Below are 17,233 nucleotides of genomic sequence, written 5' to 3'. Positions count from 1 at the left end.
CAGATACTTTTTGACATAGCCAGGTAATCCTATCAGCTTTCATTAATTCATATTTTTACTGGATAATTACTTTTAACAAACACGATTGGTTGAAATTTCAGAATTTTAGTTTTTTCCCCTCCCCTTCTGGCACATTTTGTGGCAAGTGACAATAGAATTAATATTAATAGATGAATTATACTTTTTATGAAATATTTTGTATTTTATGAAGGCATCTTTGACAATAGTAACACTTAAGCAAGGCCCTTAGCCTCAAAATTGCTCCAGGGGTGCTATACAATGCTGTGCCCCCCAAAGGTCATGCAAAAAGACAATTTCCCCTTGGGGATTAATAAAGTATGATAATGTAAAATCAAAAAAAAAAAACTTAATGAAATAGGCTTTAATTTGTATTGATACACTATGAAATAGTGTTTTTTGGTCAATCATGCAGTTGTACAGAAAAATTCTGGAGTTTATTTTAAACAAACACCCACCCAATTTGCCAGTTGTGTATGACAGTTGAGTATTATAATTTAAAATGTATTTGAAAAAGATTATATTATATATTATAATTAAATTATTAATTAGCTTTGGTATATTTAAGCCAGTTACTTTTTCAGTCATGGCATTCATTAATTTTCTCTAAAAATAGGCTAAGCGAAGCTTAATTGTTAATTTTATATTATTAATTTAAATAAAGGAGAGAAAAAAACACTGCATCTCCCCCTACACGGCTAACAATTTTGGGGTTTTATAATTGTAGCCAATAAGGTATCAGAAGAAAGATGAAACAAAATATTTGCAACAATTGTAAGCCACTTGGGGATTTTTGTTAGTGTTTTTTTTTTTTAAGTAGTTTTTTAATTTTAAATACAAAGAAAATATCTGGGGCAGATAAATGTGTGACATTGTTCTTAACAAATAATTTACACTTCAAAAGTATTAAACGTATCCCTGAAGCTGCCAGTACACAAACTAATGAAATTGCCAAATGGCTTTTGTTTTTACTTTCTCGTATATAAAGTAAAGGGAAAGTATTGGAATCCTCCAAAAATTTCATTTCAAGATTTTGATGAATCTCGACATTTTAGATCCCAGAGTCTGAAAATACCATTTTGGAATTATGTGTGTGTGTATGTGTATACACGATAACTTGAGTATGCTTTCACTTGGGTCAACCAAATTTTGCATACAAGTATTAGGTACAAAATGTAGATTTATATCAACTTTTGGGCTCTTTCCGCTAACTGGAACTGGTACTTTACCTTTTATTCATGCAGCTGCAGAGTCCGATTTATTCAACTTTACTTTTATAATAATTGTTCGATATATTATTAATTTGATTTGTTGTTGATGGTTCTTTAATGTACATAATGTAAAAATATAATCATTGTCTTGTGGTTTACTCCACAAACATCCATCCCCATATCTGAGTATACGAGAAAGTCAAATTGAGACCACTCTCGATTTTCTGAATGCAAGTTACCCGAATGAAAATGGCAGATAAAAACACAATAGTGTAATGTATTCCGTAAAATGTGCGGTGTCAGCCTTTGCCTTTGAGCTCTTTGGGAAAGTGAAAAGAAATGTACTGTATGTTAAGTGATAGCACATTATTGGACATCTATAAATCTAAACATAGCAAAATAAATTTAAATCATTGCACAAATACGCAAGTTTTAATGCAAGTTTTTGTATGCTCTTTTATTAAAATATTTTATTTATAATGCACCTTTCCCATATAAAATAATCTTAAGTATTTACATAAAATATTTCCACTGCTGTAACATAATATAAAATTACTGCAGTACAAAACCATCCCAATTTAATTTATTTTGTTTTGCCGTCAGACATTGTTCCAACAATAGCTGTCTCTTTATTTCCATCTTGAATTACATACTGACCTTTTCGCTGTGAGTTCTGACTGGAAATTGCATCATACTGCCACAATATTACAAATACACCTGCCTAGTATTGTGTAGGTTCCCCCTTGTGCCACCGAAATAGTGCTGTCCAATGAGCCATGCTTTTTACAAGACCACTAAAAGTGTCCTGTGGTATCTGGCACCAAGAAAATAGCAGCAGATCCTTTAAATCCTGTAAGTTTCAAGGTGAGACCTCCATGGATCGGGCTTGTTGTTCCAGCACATCCTACGCATGCACAAATAGATAAAGATCTTAGGAGTCTGGAGGCCAACTCAACACCTTGAACTCTTTGTCATGTTCCTCAAGCCATTCCTGAACAATTGTGACAGTGTGGCAGGGCACATTATGCCACTGATAGCGGTCCTCGCCATAAGGAAATACTGTTACCATGAAGGGGTGTACATAGTAGGCAACAATCTTTATTAGGTAGTATGTGTCAAAGCAACATCCACATGAATGCCAGGACCCAAGGTTTCCCAGCAGAACATTGCCCAGAGTTTCACACGGCCTCCACTGGCTTGTCTTCTTTCCATAGTGCATCCTGCTATTCCCTAGGTAAATAATGTGCACACACCTGGTCATCCTCTTGATCTAAATGAAAATGGGATTCGTCACACCAGGCCACCTTCTTACATTGCTCTGTGGTCCAGTTCTGACACTCATGTGCCCATTGTAATCACTTTAAGTGGTGGACATGCTGACCAGTCCCCATAGGCAACAAGCTGTGATGCACTGTGTGTTTTGACATACAAACAATGACTAACGGCTCTGCTAAAGAGCAGTTTGTCCTGTTACACCTTACTTCTAGTTTTTCAATCAGATTTTTAAATTCCTTGCTTTTGGCAAAAGACATTATCATTTGCCTTTGTGCTTAATTTCATTCATGTGGTAATGTCCTATAGTGCGCAATACAAAGCCACATTTTATGTTGATAGTATTTTGTATCGAAAAATTTAATAAAGCAGAGTTTTGTCTCATGCTTAGTTTTTACACTTCAGTAATATTTAGCTCCCCTTGATCTTACAAATACCATTTGCCACTTCCAGTCATTTGCTTCTGTCCATATGTTCAGCCATTATTGTAATAAGTTAATCACTGAGTTTTTTTATTTTTTACTTATCCTTTATTATGTTGCATGTAATTGGATTAATGTCCAACTTTTTGGCTGGGGGCATAATAAGCAATATATGTAAAACAACTTTATTTTGAATTAAACAGATACAATGGATAAGTGGGATGAAAAGAAATTGGAAGAAGTAGTAAATAAGAAGCACGGAGAGACAGAAAAGAAGAAGGCAAAAACTCTAATTGTATGTATTCAAAGCATAATAATGCACTTTTTTAATTTATTTAAGCATTAATTATGGAAATGTAGAAATTTTCACAACAGCATCACTTGTTTAATTTATCCTATCCATTAAAAGTAGAAAAACTGTAAATCTAACTTGGTACTATATGAAATCAGTTCTACCTGCAGTTCGGCTTGAAAGTCTCCCTTTGAGAAAAGAACATTTTCATCCTGTGCCATACACTAGGAGAACAGCTGCTATTTATCCTTCAGTATACTTCAGAAATTCCACAGAAGTCTGTTTATTTTTTATTATTTCATGAAGCATTTAGTTAATCCTGCTTTCACATATGGATATCCAAATAGAGAAATGAAGTTGTAATTGAAAATGCCCATCCTCAGTTTTTAGACTGCCAGTAAGCAGTAAATCAAAAACATAAGTGTTCATTCTTACTGTAAAAGTCTGCAATTTACCATATCAATATTTTGTGGCAAGTGCTTAACTAACGGCATTCAAAAATGCCTTAACTGCCATGTGGTTGGCAAAAAACCATCACTTTGCAAGAGGTGGGATGTTTAGGTAATTTTCAATTTGATGTTTACAGTTCAAATATAGCATTGATTGATTTATAATTTAAATTTACCTCTAATGTTCAGTTATCCTTTATCTGAAGCTACTTATTCAGGATCATGGAAGCCAAAGCATATCTTAGCATCACTGAAATGCTCTGAATGTATTGGCATTTCATTGTAGGGCATGCTGAAATACACTTGTGCACTTACTCGCACAGATCCATTCTGCTGTTCCCAATCAACATAACATGCATGTCTGTAGGAAGAGGTTGGAGCCCCCTCTGAAAGTGGCAGTAAGCAGACTTGACAATTACAGTACCTGGAATAGAACTATTACTCTGTACTGTGGAGCTGTTAGGCAGTATTACCAACCACTGATACATGGCTACACTCAAGTTGATTGGTGAACATATGCACCAGTAGCTGTTATTGGTGTTCAAAAGATAATTAATGTAAGATCCAAGATTTTGTGTCATGATAAGCCTACCATTAGCTTTGTATTCTTTGGTTCTTAAATATGCAATTAATTTTATAATAACTAATAGAAAATATTTTGATCGGAATCAAATTCTTTACTACCAGAATGACTGGGTTTTTGTTGAATACTCAGAAGTAGTACTTTTACACTGCATTCCATTTTCTTTTGTTAGTCTGCTGTCAGAGCTAGAAATGATGACACAAATTAGTTGACTGCATTCCAGTAAAACATTCGGAGAACCAATTCTGGTCATGTCCCGGAAAAACTTTGCTGCGCTTGCACCATTGGAATAATAACACCAATTGATAACATTGCATTACACCTTACATTATGCATCCCATCACCATATTAAAACGTCAATGAGTACAAGTTAGATAGTACTGTTTGTACGACTGTTTTAATGAGACATAAATAGACGAAGTGCTAATAAACAGTGTAATACAACAGCTTTCACTAATGTTTGCAGTGTATGTCACCATTTTGGTTTGACATCATAATGTGAAGTCGGACAAACTCACACTTGACAGGCCGGGCCTGAGTTTCCAAGTTGGAAATTCGACTTAAGGGGGCAGTTGAAAATTCCAACTTCCCACTTCAAATGGAACGCAGCATTATATTACCAATTCTTTTGATTTTATGTGAATTCCAGTTATACTGTTTGTAACGCACTTGTGCCTTCTTTGTCATGTTTATGTAAAGAAGGTTGAATTACAAGAAAAAAATGGGCTCATTTGTCACTTAATAATTTGCAAACTTACACTTCTCTTAGACATTTCAGTACATGTGTGCCATCTCATTTTACTTTTTGTCAATTTCTAGGTCTGCAAGTATTTCCTTGACGCAATAGAAAATAGCAAATATGGTTGGTTTTGGGTATGTCCTGGGGGGGGAGACAATTGTATGTACCGCCATGCCCTCCCCCCAGGGTTTGTGCTGAAGAAGGACAAAAAGAAAGAAGAAAAAGAAGAAGAAGAAATATCACTGGAAGAACTCATTGAGCATGAGGTATATAATAATAATATTGTTGTAAACATATTGTTCTGCATGTTAGTAACTGAGTGCCTTGTTTTTTTTGTTTCAACATTAGCATGTATTTCGTTTATTTTGATGTATATAAATGTAAAATGCTATGACACAAGTCTGTTTAAAGTAGATTAAAATGTTTTTATGGCACCATTAATTTTAATGTATTGATTGTTGTATAAGCAATTTCTATCTGGTAAATAATATGTCCAGGTTATATTTACAATATACGTCCCTTGTATTAATTAACATGCTTATTCACACTTGACTTCTTGTTAACAGATAAATAAGGGTAATAAAAGGGAAATACATTAACAGGTAAGTTCCAGTCACACTGGGAACAAGCAAACATTGTAGGGTTTCAGTCCAGCATATAACAGTGTGTACAGTAATGTGCCTGTTGAAAGACAGTTTTGATGTTAACGAACTTGAAACTATTTAGATATTTTTTCTATTAATTATGTGTACCACACAGGAGTAAAATGTTCATCCGGCAAGTTTATGTTGGTTCTCACATATATTGAAAATAGTTTGAGGTGTAGGAATAAACCACACAGGTTGAATTGGTGTTTCATAAACCAATTTTTATGGTGTTTTATAACAGCATAGTTTGAGCAAAAATCTCCAAACTTGAGCCAAGTCTAAAAGTACTATATAACTAGTGTTTTCAATTTTGGTGGATATGCCATTACTAGCAACATATCTCTGGCTTTCAGTTTAGTCTTAACATACAATGATATTATTTTGCTTAGGCAAATGGACAGGCTCCCACTGACCTGCATAACATTATATTATATATTTTTTTATTTATTTGTTTAACTGTGAGGACACACAAACTAACTAATTGTTTTATTGTATTCCACAGCGATCTGCATTGGGACCCAATGTTACCAGAATTACACTTGAAACGTTTTTGGCCTGGAAAAAGAGAAAACGACAAGAAAAAATTAACAAAGCAGAAATGGAAATGGAGAAGAGAAAAGCAGACTTCAACGCAGGACGATCATTAGGGGTATGTAGATGTTCTTAAACTGTGAAATAGTTTTCTTCATTTGACTATGTAGCTGTAGGCTTTTATTTTTTTGGTTTGATCTGCCTGTTTTTGTAAGTCAAAAATAAGGGGACTGTTTAAGTGTTGAGTTTCTCAAATTCATAAACTTTTTATATGCTTCAAGGCATACTATTCATTTTTTTTCTAAATTTTGTTACATTTTACCATATTCTTATTTCATATTCCGTTTGTGAGAATAGTGACTCTTATAGTGGACTGAGAAAAATAATAATTCTTTATATTTATATAGCATTTTTCTCAGAAAAAGTTCTAATTTTACAGACATGCTTGCTGGGATGAGGTCCAGCTTACCCATGACCTTGCTCAGGATAAAACAGGCTTAGAAAAAAAAATTTACAAAAGTTATTGTGGTGGATCACCTGCTGACACAGTGATACACATTAAATTAGACCTCTACATTAATGTTATGATTTATTAACTTAATTGTGTCCACCTTTACACAAATTCTCCATTTTAACACGTCATTTGACACATAGTAGCAGTGGGTGGTATAAATCTGGCATACTAGTGTTGCTAGCATTATTTTATAATAATTATATTTATATAGCACTTTTCTCACTACTCAAAAACACTAATGTGCAGCATTCACCTGGATGATGCAGTGGCAGCCATACTTGCACCAGTAAGCTCACCACGCTTTAGCCATTAGGTTGTGAAGAGGTGAGAGAAAGAGGGAGAGTGTGTTAGCCATTCAGGGACTGTGTATGATCAGGGAGCCAGATTGACCAGTCCATGGTGGGCAATTTAGCCAGGACATCATGAAACACCCTACTGTTTCAGGAAGGTGCCCATTGATCTTTTTTTTTTTGACCACAGAGAGTCAGCCTCAGTTTTATGCCTGATCTGAAAGACTGTGCCATTTTTACACCACATTGTCCCTGTCACTGCACTGGGGCTTTGGGATCCACTACACAGTAAACTCCCCCTGATGGCCTCACCAACACATCTTCCAGCATCAACTCAGGCTTTCCATAGATGGTCTTCCTTTCAAATACTTTTTTTACATTTTTAGCTTCAGGTAGCTTCTGAAGTGTAGGTGGTGTGGCTGCATCCTTCATGTAAACTAAGTGATGGGATGGGAAAACTAGTGACCTTCTTTACACTCACTGTGGCCTAATAGTTTGTGCAAGGCCTGTCCGCTGTAGCAGATTATAAACAGGTGTTGATGGTTTTATGATCAAAACATTTCAAGGGTTTTCTTAGTATGGTACAAAAAACTACTAGACAAAATAAAACCAGACCAGATAATAAAAACGGGTTGTGGATTAGAAGAGTCAAAGGAGAATAGAGTGAGTTATACAAACAAACAGGCAGTCCACAACCAGCCAGATCACCTCTGATTTCAGTATCTGAGTACAGAATGTCATCTCTGAATGCACCACTTAGAAAACTTTCTCACAAACGATTTACAACAGCCGTGGACCATTTGTTATTGATGTTGTCATTGAAAAACAGGAATGTTCATCTCCGGTGGCCTCAGAAGCATCAAAATTGGACTCTTAAGGAGTGGGTAAAAAAAAAAGTTGCCTGGTTGGACAAATTCAGATTCCTTCTGATCCTGCAGGCATCAGAATTTGGTTCAATCAAAATGAGCACATGAAGTCATCATTTTTAGTGTCAGCAAGTAGTGACCAGTGGTGGCTGTATGTGTTTCCCTGGCACACATTAATAGCCTGATATGTCTAAACACCAAGGTGTATCTAAGCATTTTTGCAGACCAAGTGTATGTCATTATGGGTACATCATGAGTGAGACTGACATTTCTAGTATAATGATACACACTATGTTACAAAGCACATACACCATCACTGAATATCTCTGAGAACGTGACAAAAATGTTTTATTGCTTCAGTGGTCTATGGTGGCTCTCAACCCTGTCAAGAATCTTTTGGATATGTTGGAAGTGGTTGTTGGCAACAAGATTGCACAGCCTTATAGTTTACAGCAGTTGTGCATCACAATCATTTCTGTGTGGCACAGCATTCCTGATCAATACACCCAGCATCTTGTGGAATCCATGGTCGGACAAATTCTTGTGCAGCACACTACTTGATATGTCAATTTATTTATATAGCACATTTAAAACAACAGAGGAATGCTGTGGCCAAAGTGCTTTACAATAAAAGAAGAAAAAACATACAATTAATATAAATAACATGAATAGAAATAAAATAAATGAACATAAATATAATAAAAGTAAGATTACATAATCACAATGAGGAAACCATCAGTATTACTGAAGGTCACAGAAAGCAAGTGAATAGAAATGAGTCTTTAATCTCGTTTTAAGCAGTTCAATTGTAGACAACTCCTTTATGTGATGAGGTGAAGAGTTCCACAGGCGTGGAGCAGCAGCAGCAGCAGCACAAGCCCTGTCTGTCCCCCTTAATTGTACACTTGATATGAGGGACAGCAAGAGACAACTGACCAGAAGATCTAAGCACTCTAGATGGCTGGTGTAAAGCACGCAATTCAATTCAGATAAATAGGCAGGAGAAATCCCTTGTAAAGATTTAAAAACTAGCAACAAGATTTTAAAATCAATTCGAAAACTGACAGGCAGCCAGTGTAAAGAAGTTAATATTGGAGAAACCGAATCAGACTTTCTTGCCCCAACCAGAAAGCGAGCGGCAGCATTCTGGACCAACTGTAACCTGCGTATCAGGGATTTGCTAATCCCAGAATACAGCGAGTTGCAGATATCTACTGGGTTGCCAGTTTTTTAGGTGCATCTTTCAAATATCCATCCATCCATCCATTACCCATTCCACTAAATCGCAACTAAAGGGTCACAGGGTTCTCCTGGAGCCAATCCCAGCCAACACAGGGCGCAAGGCAGGAAGCAAATCCCGGGCTGGGCGCCAGCCCACCGCAGATCTTTCAAATATAATGAGCTTAATTGTTTCATTACAATCCCTTGGGCTGTAATTTTACATTATTGTTTTTTTTTTTGTATACCAAACATGCAAAATTTAAGTCTGGTCTACAGAGTAAAGACATACTCGAATTCAACATATTTCCATGAACCACAACACATAAGAACATAAGTAATTTGACAAACGAGAGGAGACCAACACACTGCTACTGAACCAGGATTTTGAATAAGGCCCCTAAGTACTCAAACTCATCCTTCTGGGGATGTTGTTTACCACTTTACAAGCTACTTGTTTCCAGTACAGTACATTGACCTCAGATTTCCCTTCCGCATGTCATTCAGCTGTGAAGCATTTCAGTTTAGGCCAAAAACAGTCTGATAAACCCAATGGAACAACACCATTTATAACCAGCAAAGATCTAATCCTTTGTCTTTCAAATTGAGCAGTTTCCAAGCCTCAGCAGCATTTTGATATCTTGACCCTGAATATCTGGAACAGGAAAGAAGATAAAATGCACCCTTGAAAAGTCAAGTGCCAAGTGTACAATCATAACTCTCACGGTGCAAATACAAGAACCAAGTGGCTGCAGCTCAAAACCCTTTTCTTTTTGGAGCACCTTCTAAGAGACACCATGTAGTGCACCTACATTAAGCTTTTTTTGCAGGTCCAGAAAACACACGTATTCAGGATTGTTAAACTCCCATATATGCACAATGGCAAAACTTGGTCCACTGTGTAGCCCATATTTTAATTTTTATATTTTTCTGTAATATGTTTTAAATGAGGCACAAAGTTTAATCAGCTGTTTTTATTGTCATTCATTGATAATGATAGTTACAAATTAAAATTCATTCAAAAAGTTCAATTTATTGAAGTCCTGGAAACGTGCATGCAGTAAGCTAGCTATAATAGTCTTACCTTTTTATAGTTTTCAATTACGATATACAGGTTGAGTCAAAATTATTTTAACATTTGAACGGTGGAAACAATTTATTCACAAAACATACTACATTACATTAGTGTTAACATAATTTTGAATCGCCCTGTATTTATAGGAACACATCATACAATGCTTTATTCATCTTAATGGCTATAGCATCTCTTGACCAATAGGTGGTAGTGTACACTGTGTGAAGCATGTGAAGTGTGCTCTCTGTAATTAAAAATGTGTTTGTTTTTCTCAGGTTAGTGGGCGTGAAGTGTTTGAATTCCGACCTGAACTGGTGGATGATGACGATGAAGAAGCAGATGACTCTAAATATATTCAGAACTATGACGATGATGAGGTATTGTGCAACTCCCTGTCCCATGTAACTTGTCTGAATATATCTGTCAAGTTTTGTCTTGCTGCTGTTTTTAATATTAAGAGTGTGCTGGAAAGTACTTTTTCCTTGTTTTCTGCAGTTGCCACAATCTTAAATCTTTTACATTATAGTTAGTTTAGTACGTTTTTGTTTACATTATCTTAATGGTTTAGCTTTAGCTTTTATACTAAAATTATACATTTGTAACGGAAAAGTACTTCTGTTTTTAAAGATACACCAGATATTCAAAATCTCCCAAAAATCAGATATTCAGCTCTGCAGTTTTCTTTCCCACATTAACAAGATTATTACCTTGTATTCATTCTCAAAGGTCCCAAGTAATTTTACCAGGGATTTTATTTGTTCAAACAACAGTTACAAATTATTTTACATGTTAATAATCAAATATGTAACCATTAAACTGATGTACAATCAATGAAACATGATACCACACTGGGAATAGCTCAGCACCTTTAAACTGTTTCACTTGCACCGTCTTTAGGCCCACATCCAAAGCAGTACTGTTCACCCACTTGATTATACTTAGACCACTTCTGCCTGTTAGACTTTTATATGATTAAAGGAATTACAATACTCCACCCAAAAATATTTATTTTAAATGTTACTCACACCATGTAGTTTGTAGTGGTGGCTGAGAAAATTTATAAATCTCATGTTTTCATGGAGAAATGAAACATTGAATATTCACGCTCCAAGTGGTCAATAGGGGATTAACACTATATAGTGCCAAATGATATTAAAAAAAAAAAAGTCTATGGAGAAAAAGAAAAATTCTCACATAACTCGTGTCGCACAATCCTCATATCCAATAACCATTTGTGTCATCAAAATGTGTGCATTTTGTGCTGAAACATTAACAAGTTCGTTCCTGAAAACTACATTAAATGTAAAGGTTAACGGACAGCCTCATTCCCTTCATGCTGTGTCTTTGAATGAAAAACAGGTTTCTTCACCAGTGAATAAGAGGCAGAGGCAGATCTTCATTTCAAACACACAGTATTGTGGGAACAGTGTCTTACTTGTTTACATTTAATGCAAAGTTTTCAGGAACTGACTGAATTATTTTTTTCTTCTTTTTCCTCTTTAATGCGGGGTTGATGTGCTTGATCAGCCTTATTTATAATGCTCGGTCTTGCACCTCCTCCCCAGTCTTAACCTTTTCCTTCAAATCGTTTTTACTTCATCTATCCACCTCCACTTAGGCCTCCATCACTTTCTCTTACCCTGTATTTCTGTTCACATCTCTCTTTTGCCCACATATTCATTGCCTCTCCTCATCACGTGTCCATGCCACTTCAGCTTACTTTCCTGTACTTTCTTAGATATCTCTCCCACCTTTGTACCTTTTGATTGTGTCATTTTCATTGTGTTTGACATCAACTTTGTCCCTCTAGTTTCCAGAGGCCTGAATGTCTCTTTTCTCCTAATAAATGGAAACAATCGCTCTGTTCCTCCTCTCCTCTGGTGTTCTCTCCTGTGCATAGATCTTCGGCATTAGATCCCCCAACACATCTGCTCCCTCTTCTCCTAAACTCTTCTACACTTATGCTAGTATTTCATCCTGTCCTGTTGCCTTTCCTACTTTCATTCTTTTCAGCACCTCCTTTTCTTCCTCCCTCCTCCTTCTTGGTACTAGTCCTCCTTTTGGGACTCCATCCCCAAATACTACCCTTGGATTTTCTTCATTCAACGTTTCCTCTTCCATCTACTGTATTCTTTGGCCTATCATGCTCAGCTTGCTTATCTTTCATTCTGCTTTATCTGACTAAAATCTTTTCTGCATTGCTCCTAGCCTTCACTGTTCTTAAAGTCATTCTCTTTTCCTCTTTTGTCTCCAGTTTTTCATACTTAATAATAATTTAGCATAACATGCACACTTTTTGCACATTTTCACCATATAAATGGTTACTTTACATGTGGATTATGCAAAACGAGATACGCTAGAATTCGCCCCCCCTTTTGGACTTTTTTTAAATATTGTTTGGAGCTGCACAGTATTGGCTATCTATTGGCCATGTTGAGATGGAATATTCAACATTTAAATTCTTCACGAACACATGAGATGATAAACTTATCTCGGCTACCACTAAAAACTACAGTACATGAGTTAAGAAACAATAAAAAAAAAACATATTGCACCAATACTAACCATATTTGTAGAAATCCTCTTTTAACTTTGTTTAATCCAGTATAATTTAGCACACCCTAAAACTCCCACATCCTAACTGGTGTGTTATCAAAGTCTGATATGCAGTGAACCAAACTAAATATGAATTGCCATGACGAGCGTTGCTTTTCATCCATAAATAAATGCATTAAAATAATAGAGGCGGTTTCTGTGAAGCTCATGAAACATCATCCTAGGTATTTTACAGCCACTGATAAAATGAGTGCTTTCCTGTACAATACCTGAGGATAGTATTTGCTATAATAAACATACATGTAGCAGTTTGTAATATTTACTATAACCATGCTTCTTGTGCAATCCTGACTATAAAAAAATATGTTGAAATCCAGAGCTGTTGTACTTGAATCATTTAAAAGAAAAAAGGGATCCAGAAGATGGAAAGGTTAAAGACAGAATAGTTAGTTGGAATGATGAACTTTTTTTGTTTGTTTGTTTGTTTATTTATTTTATTATTTTTGTAGCCGTGATTGTAGTATTATTTATTTTAATGTTACATTTTGGAAGAGCCTCCTTCATACTGTGTTACAGTTTTTTACATCCATTTCTCAACTTTGGTTTTTTTTTAATTACAAGCCAGTCCCATGGGCAAGTATATACATATTTTATGCTGGAAGGGAGTACACTCTATATGGCTGACAGAATCCATATAACATCATGTCATTTGATGAGTAATGTTTTCATAAGCTCATTGGGAACAAGTCAACATTTTTTTCATTACTTCATTAGCCTGACTTTTGAATTTCAGTATTCCCATTCTGAACATTGAACTCTGTTCATCACCCATTTTTATGTTTTACTTTTAGCTATTTTAACCTTTTTCTATTTTTAAATGTTAGTAAAGGCTGACCTCGCTAAACATCACTAATTCTTTTAATATAACACTCTCAAACCCTCTTAATCCAGTTTATGGTTGTGGGGGTCCAGCACCATTCCTTGTAGCATAAGGTACAAGGCAGAACCAGCCCTGTCAGGGGTCCCAATAAATCATAGCTATCTTTTCATGGTCGCATAATTCACACCTTTGTCATTGTTTTCTTTTGTCATATATATTTACTTTAGCTATTTTGATTGAAGATTTCAAGAGAATAATTACCACAGTGGTGCATTTTCTTTTTGAACTTAAGGCACAAAGACAACATTATAGATCTGTTTCCTAGGTGGTAGCACTGTTATGTACAGAAATGAATAATTTATTTTAAAATAAAAGAGACTTGACAGCATATAGAAAGGGTGGGAATGGCAGTGGTATCATTTTGCACTTTTCATGTTTTTTGCTTTTTTTATTTTGAGGAAGTGTTTTTTCAGGGTGCTAAAGTGTTGAGCTAATTAACAAACAGTGACTTGTGATCTTACCAGCTATAATTTGTTAAGGACACTGTTTAGTCTCCTACAAATGCTATTGTCCATTGTCTGGATGGCATTGTTCTCAACCCTATCCTTCCCTTAGCATGTCAGAGCAACACTGCTTTATTGGTTGAATCTAATTGTGCTCTGCTGCACATCCTGCCAGCACTGGTCACTGCCACAGATTTTACTGGGCTAAAACAGTACAGTATTTGAAAAAGAAAGAAGTCTCACCACTCTGGTGTTTGGATGGTGACTACTTGAGTGCCAGGTTGGATGTTTATCCTAAATGTTGTATTTTACTGTCAATTTGGAGTAATGACAACCAGAATTGTGGAGTCATTGAAAAAGCTTCCAACTCCAAACAGCGTAGAAAATGTGCCTCCAACTCAGCCTTTAGTATATACCTGCTTTCTAAGTGTAGCTTATAGGTCAGGTCAGATTGGGGAGCGTGCACTGGCACAGTGCTTTGTTTCACCCACCACACGATGAAACAGCTTGGTATCCTGGACGGCAATCCCCCAAGGCACACATGCAGTCCAGTCCCAACCCCCGGAAGTGACCATCTGTCTTAATCGCCAGGTGTTACGTGGGCATCTCCGTGGCCTGTCCAGCCACTTGGGTCCTCAACAATCAGGGTCCTGTGAGCCAGATTACCCTCAGGGAACTGTGATTGGCTGTAGTGATTTAACTGACACTCCCTCACAATGCAGGTCATGTGCTTCATTCGGGACTCTGTGAGCAACACAAAGTCAAACCAGCGGTACTCAAGGATTCTCTGAAGAGATACACATGAAGGAGTCCAGTCTTCATCACAGGTCACTGGATAGCGTCCATGTCTCACAAACAGGGAGCACCAGGGTTCTAAAGACTTGGATCTTTGTCCTTTTGCAAAGATATTGGGAGCACCACACACCCCTTTCCAGCGACCTCATGACCCCTCCATGCTCTCCCAATTCGTCTACTGACTTCATAGGAAGTAGCTTATAGGAGATATTATTCTAAATGGTTGGTAATTTATACATTTTTAATATTAAAAATCAAGACAAACACTCATTTCAACAACTGAGTTTACTAATGAAAATAAATTGTGCTAGAGATGTGTTTTATTCAACATAAAAGTTGTCAGCTTTCAGTCTCATGCAAGCAAGGATGCAGGTCGGCATTCAGAAATGTGACAAGTAACAATGTGCAATAAGATTTGAGCATGGGAGAGGTGATATGTAAATGAAATGTATTATTATTAAAATGTTATTGCTTTGAATATGCAAAGACCATTATTATAAAAGTGTTGACATTTTAAAAATCCAGCCTTAATGCTGTTATCATAGTGATGTTGTGCCAGATATCAAGTATATTGAGAATAATGGAGTAGCCAAACGTGCAAAGCACGACCAAAGCAGATATTATAAGTCAAGTCAAGTTGGGGCGCATGCACTGGTACTGTGCATTGCCACACCCACTACACAATAAAACAACTCGGGATCCCGGTTGGCAACCCCCCATGCAGAAACGCGGTCAAGTCCCACCCTCTGGAAATGACAACAATGATTATCACCCTCAGGGAATCATGCCACATGGTCATAGTGCTGTAACTGACGCTCCCTCACAATACAGGTCATGTCATGAGCAACACAAAGTCAAACAAGCAGTACCCAAGGATGTTCCAGAGAGAGACACTACTGAAGGAGTCCCAAGTCTTTATCTCAGGTCACTGGATAGCGTCCATGTCTCGCAACTGTATAGCAAGACAGGAAGCACCAGCACTCTAAAGACTTGGGCCTTCGTCCTTTTGCAAAGATATCAGGGAGCGCCACACACCCCTTTCCAGTGACCTCATGAACCCCCCTAACCCCCAAAGGGAACTCCCAATCTGTCTACTGAGTTCATAGGAAGAGTCCAAGAGACATGAATGTCGCTGCCAAGGTAAGTAAACCTCTCGACAAGGTCAACACTCTCCGCAAACACACACTGCGGATGGCTGTGCCCAAGAGGTCATTAAAGGCCTGGAGATATTACAGTGCAGTAAAAAAAAAAAAAAGACAAATGGTTTTGGTTCAGTCGTTCTCCGTGGTAAAAGCTGAGCAAGACAAAATAGCAAATTGTGTTTAACTTGTATATGAAGGCATTCATCCCAATGCTTTTATGGGTGGTAAAAAGCTTTTTGCGTTTCCTTTTTGAAATGGAAGCAAAATGCAACAGTTTTGATTAATATTAGTGTGAGAAGTCAAGCAAAGTGACACCTTTTATTGGCTAACTAAAAAGATGTGTGACTATCAGTGTGTGAATAATGCTTCAAAATATTGCTGTGTCTCCTTTGAATTTTGATTTTATTCATTTAATTCCATATAACATCTTTTATATGTGTAAATTCATAATGGATATGTTCTTACTGCATGGACGTCAGTTTCCATTTCCAACCCTAACATAAAAGAGAAAAAAAGTGGAACTCCTGATGAGCACACGACATTTTGAAGTGGTTTACCTGAAGTAGAGTCTAAATAAACCTGTGCACTAAAATAAACTACTTCTTTCATGCTTCCAGCAAGCAACCTTAACCACTCCACTTCCGTGCTGTGTTTTTTTTCTGTCTCCAAGCAGCTCAGAGTATTCAGTACTTGGTAAAATCTAAGCATCCAGTGTGTCCCTGGTCTTTTCATTAAAATTAAAAAAAAAAATCCCTGAACAGATTTTAAATTCCTTTTATTATCTGTTTACTTTGGGAGATTTAACAGTTCTGTACAAAAAAGTGCAGCGGGAAGAAATATTAATTAATATTAATATTATTTGTAGAAACTGGAATAAAATCAATCTTACACACAACATATAAACACCCTGGAGCTGCACTGTCACTTGCTGTCACTCCATAACTTTATTTGCATGACTTGCTTGTGTGGCAAAGATTAAATCGTGCATCTCCGTGCAACCCTTGCTGCCACTTCCACCTAGCTCAACGTTCAAGGTTGCTTTGTTTAGTCCTGTTTAGACAAGAAGGCATGAAATTTGCCTTTTCAGTTATGTCTAACAACAAGACAGAAAGAAATAAAACAAAACTAATAGAGACAAGACAGGTTAAGGTAAGGCAGTTTGATGATGCATATTTACACAAATTTTTACAGGATACATATCAAACCTTAATCATTTTCTCTGATATTCTT

At 36.5% G+C, this 17,233-nt stretch overlaps 1 protein-coding gene across 2 annotated transcripts in view; it reads left to right on the top strand.

Annotated features, from left to right (window-relative positions):
• zc3h15 (zinc finger CCCH-type containing 15) overlaps positions 1-17,233 on the top strand; it is a 72,073-nt gene that overhangs the window by 23,514 nt on the left and 31,326 nt on the right. For both annotated transcript variants that reach the window (XM_039757721.1, XM_039757722.1), the window contains exons 5-8: positions 3,127-3,218; positions 5,067-5,252; positions 6,136-6,282; positions 10,403-10,504. In XM_039757721.1, coding sequence (XP_039613655.1) covers positions 3,127-3,218; positions 5,067-5,252; positions 6,136-6,282; positions 10,403-10,504 — 527 coding nt within the window. The remainder of the gene's footprint in view (positions 1-3,126; positions 3,219-5,066; positions 5,253-6,135; positions 6,283-10,402; positions 10,505-17,233) is intronic.

The sequence above is a fragment of the Polypterus senegalus genome, chromosome 6 (genome assembly GCF_016835505.1).
Source record: "Polypterus senegalus isolate Bchr_013 chromosome 6, ASM1683550v1, whole genome shotgun sequence".
Lineage (NCBI taxonomy): Eukaryota > Metazoa > Chordata > Cladistia > Polypteriformes > Polypteridae > Polypterus > Polypterus senegalus.
Note: the sequence above shows the minus strand (reverse complement) of the source record. Positions and strands in the feature narration are given on the sequence as shown.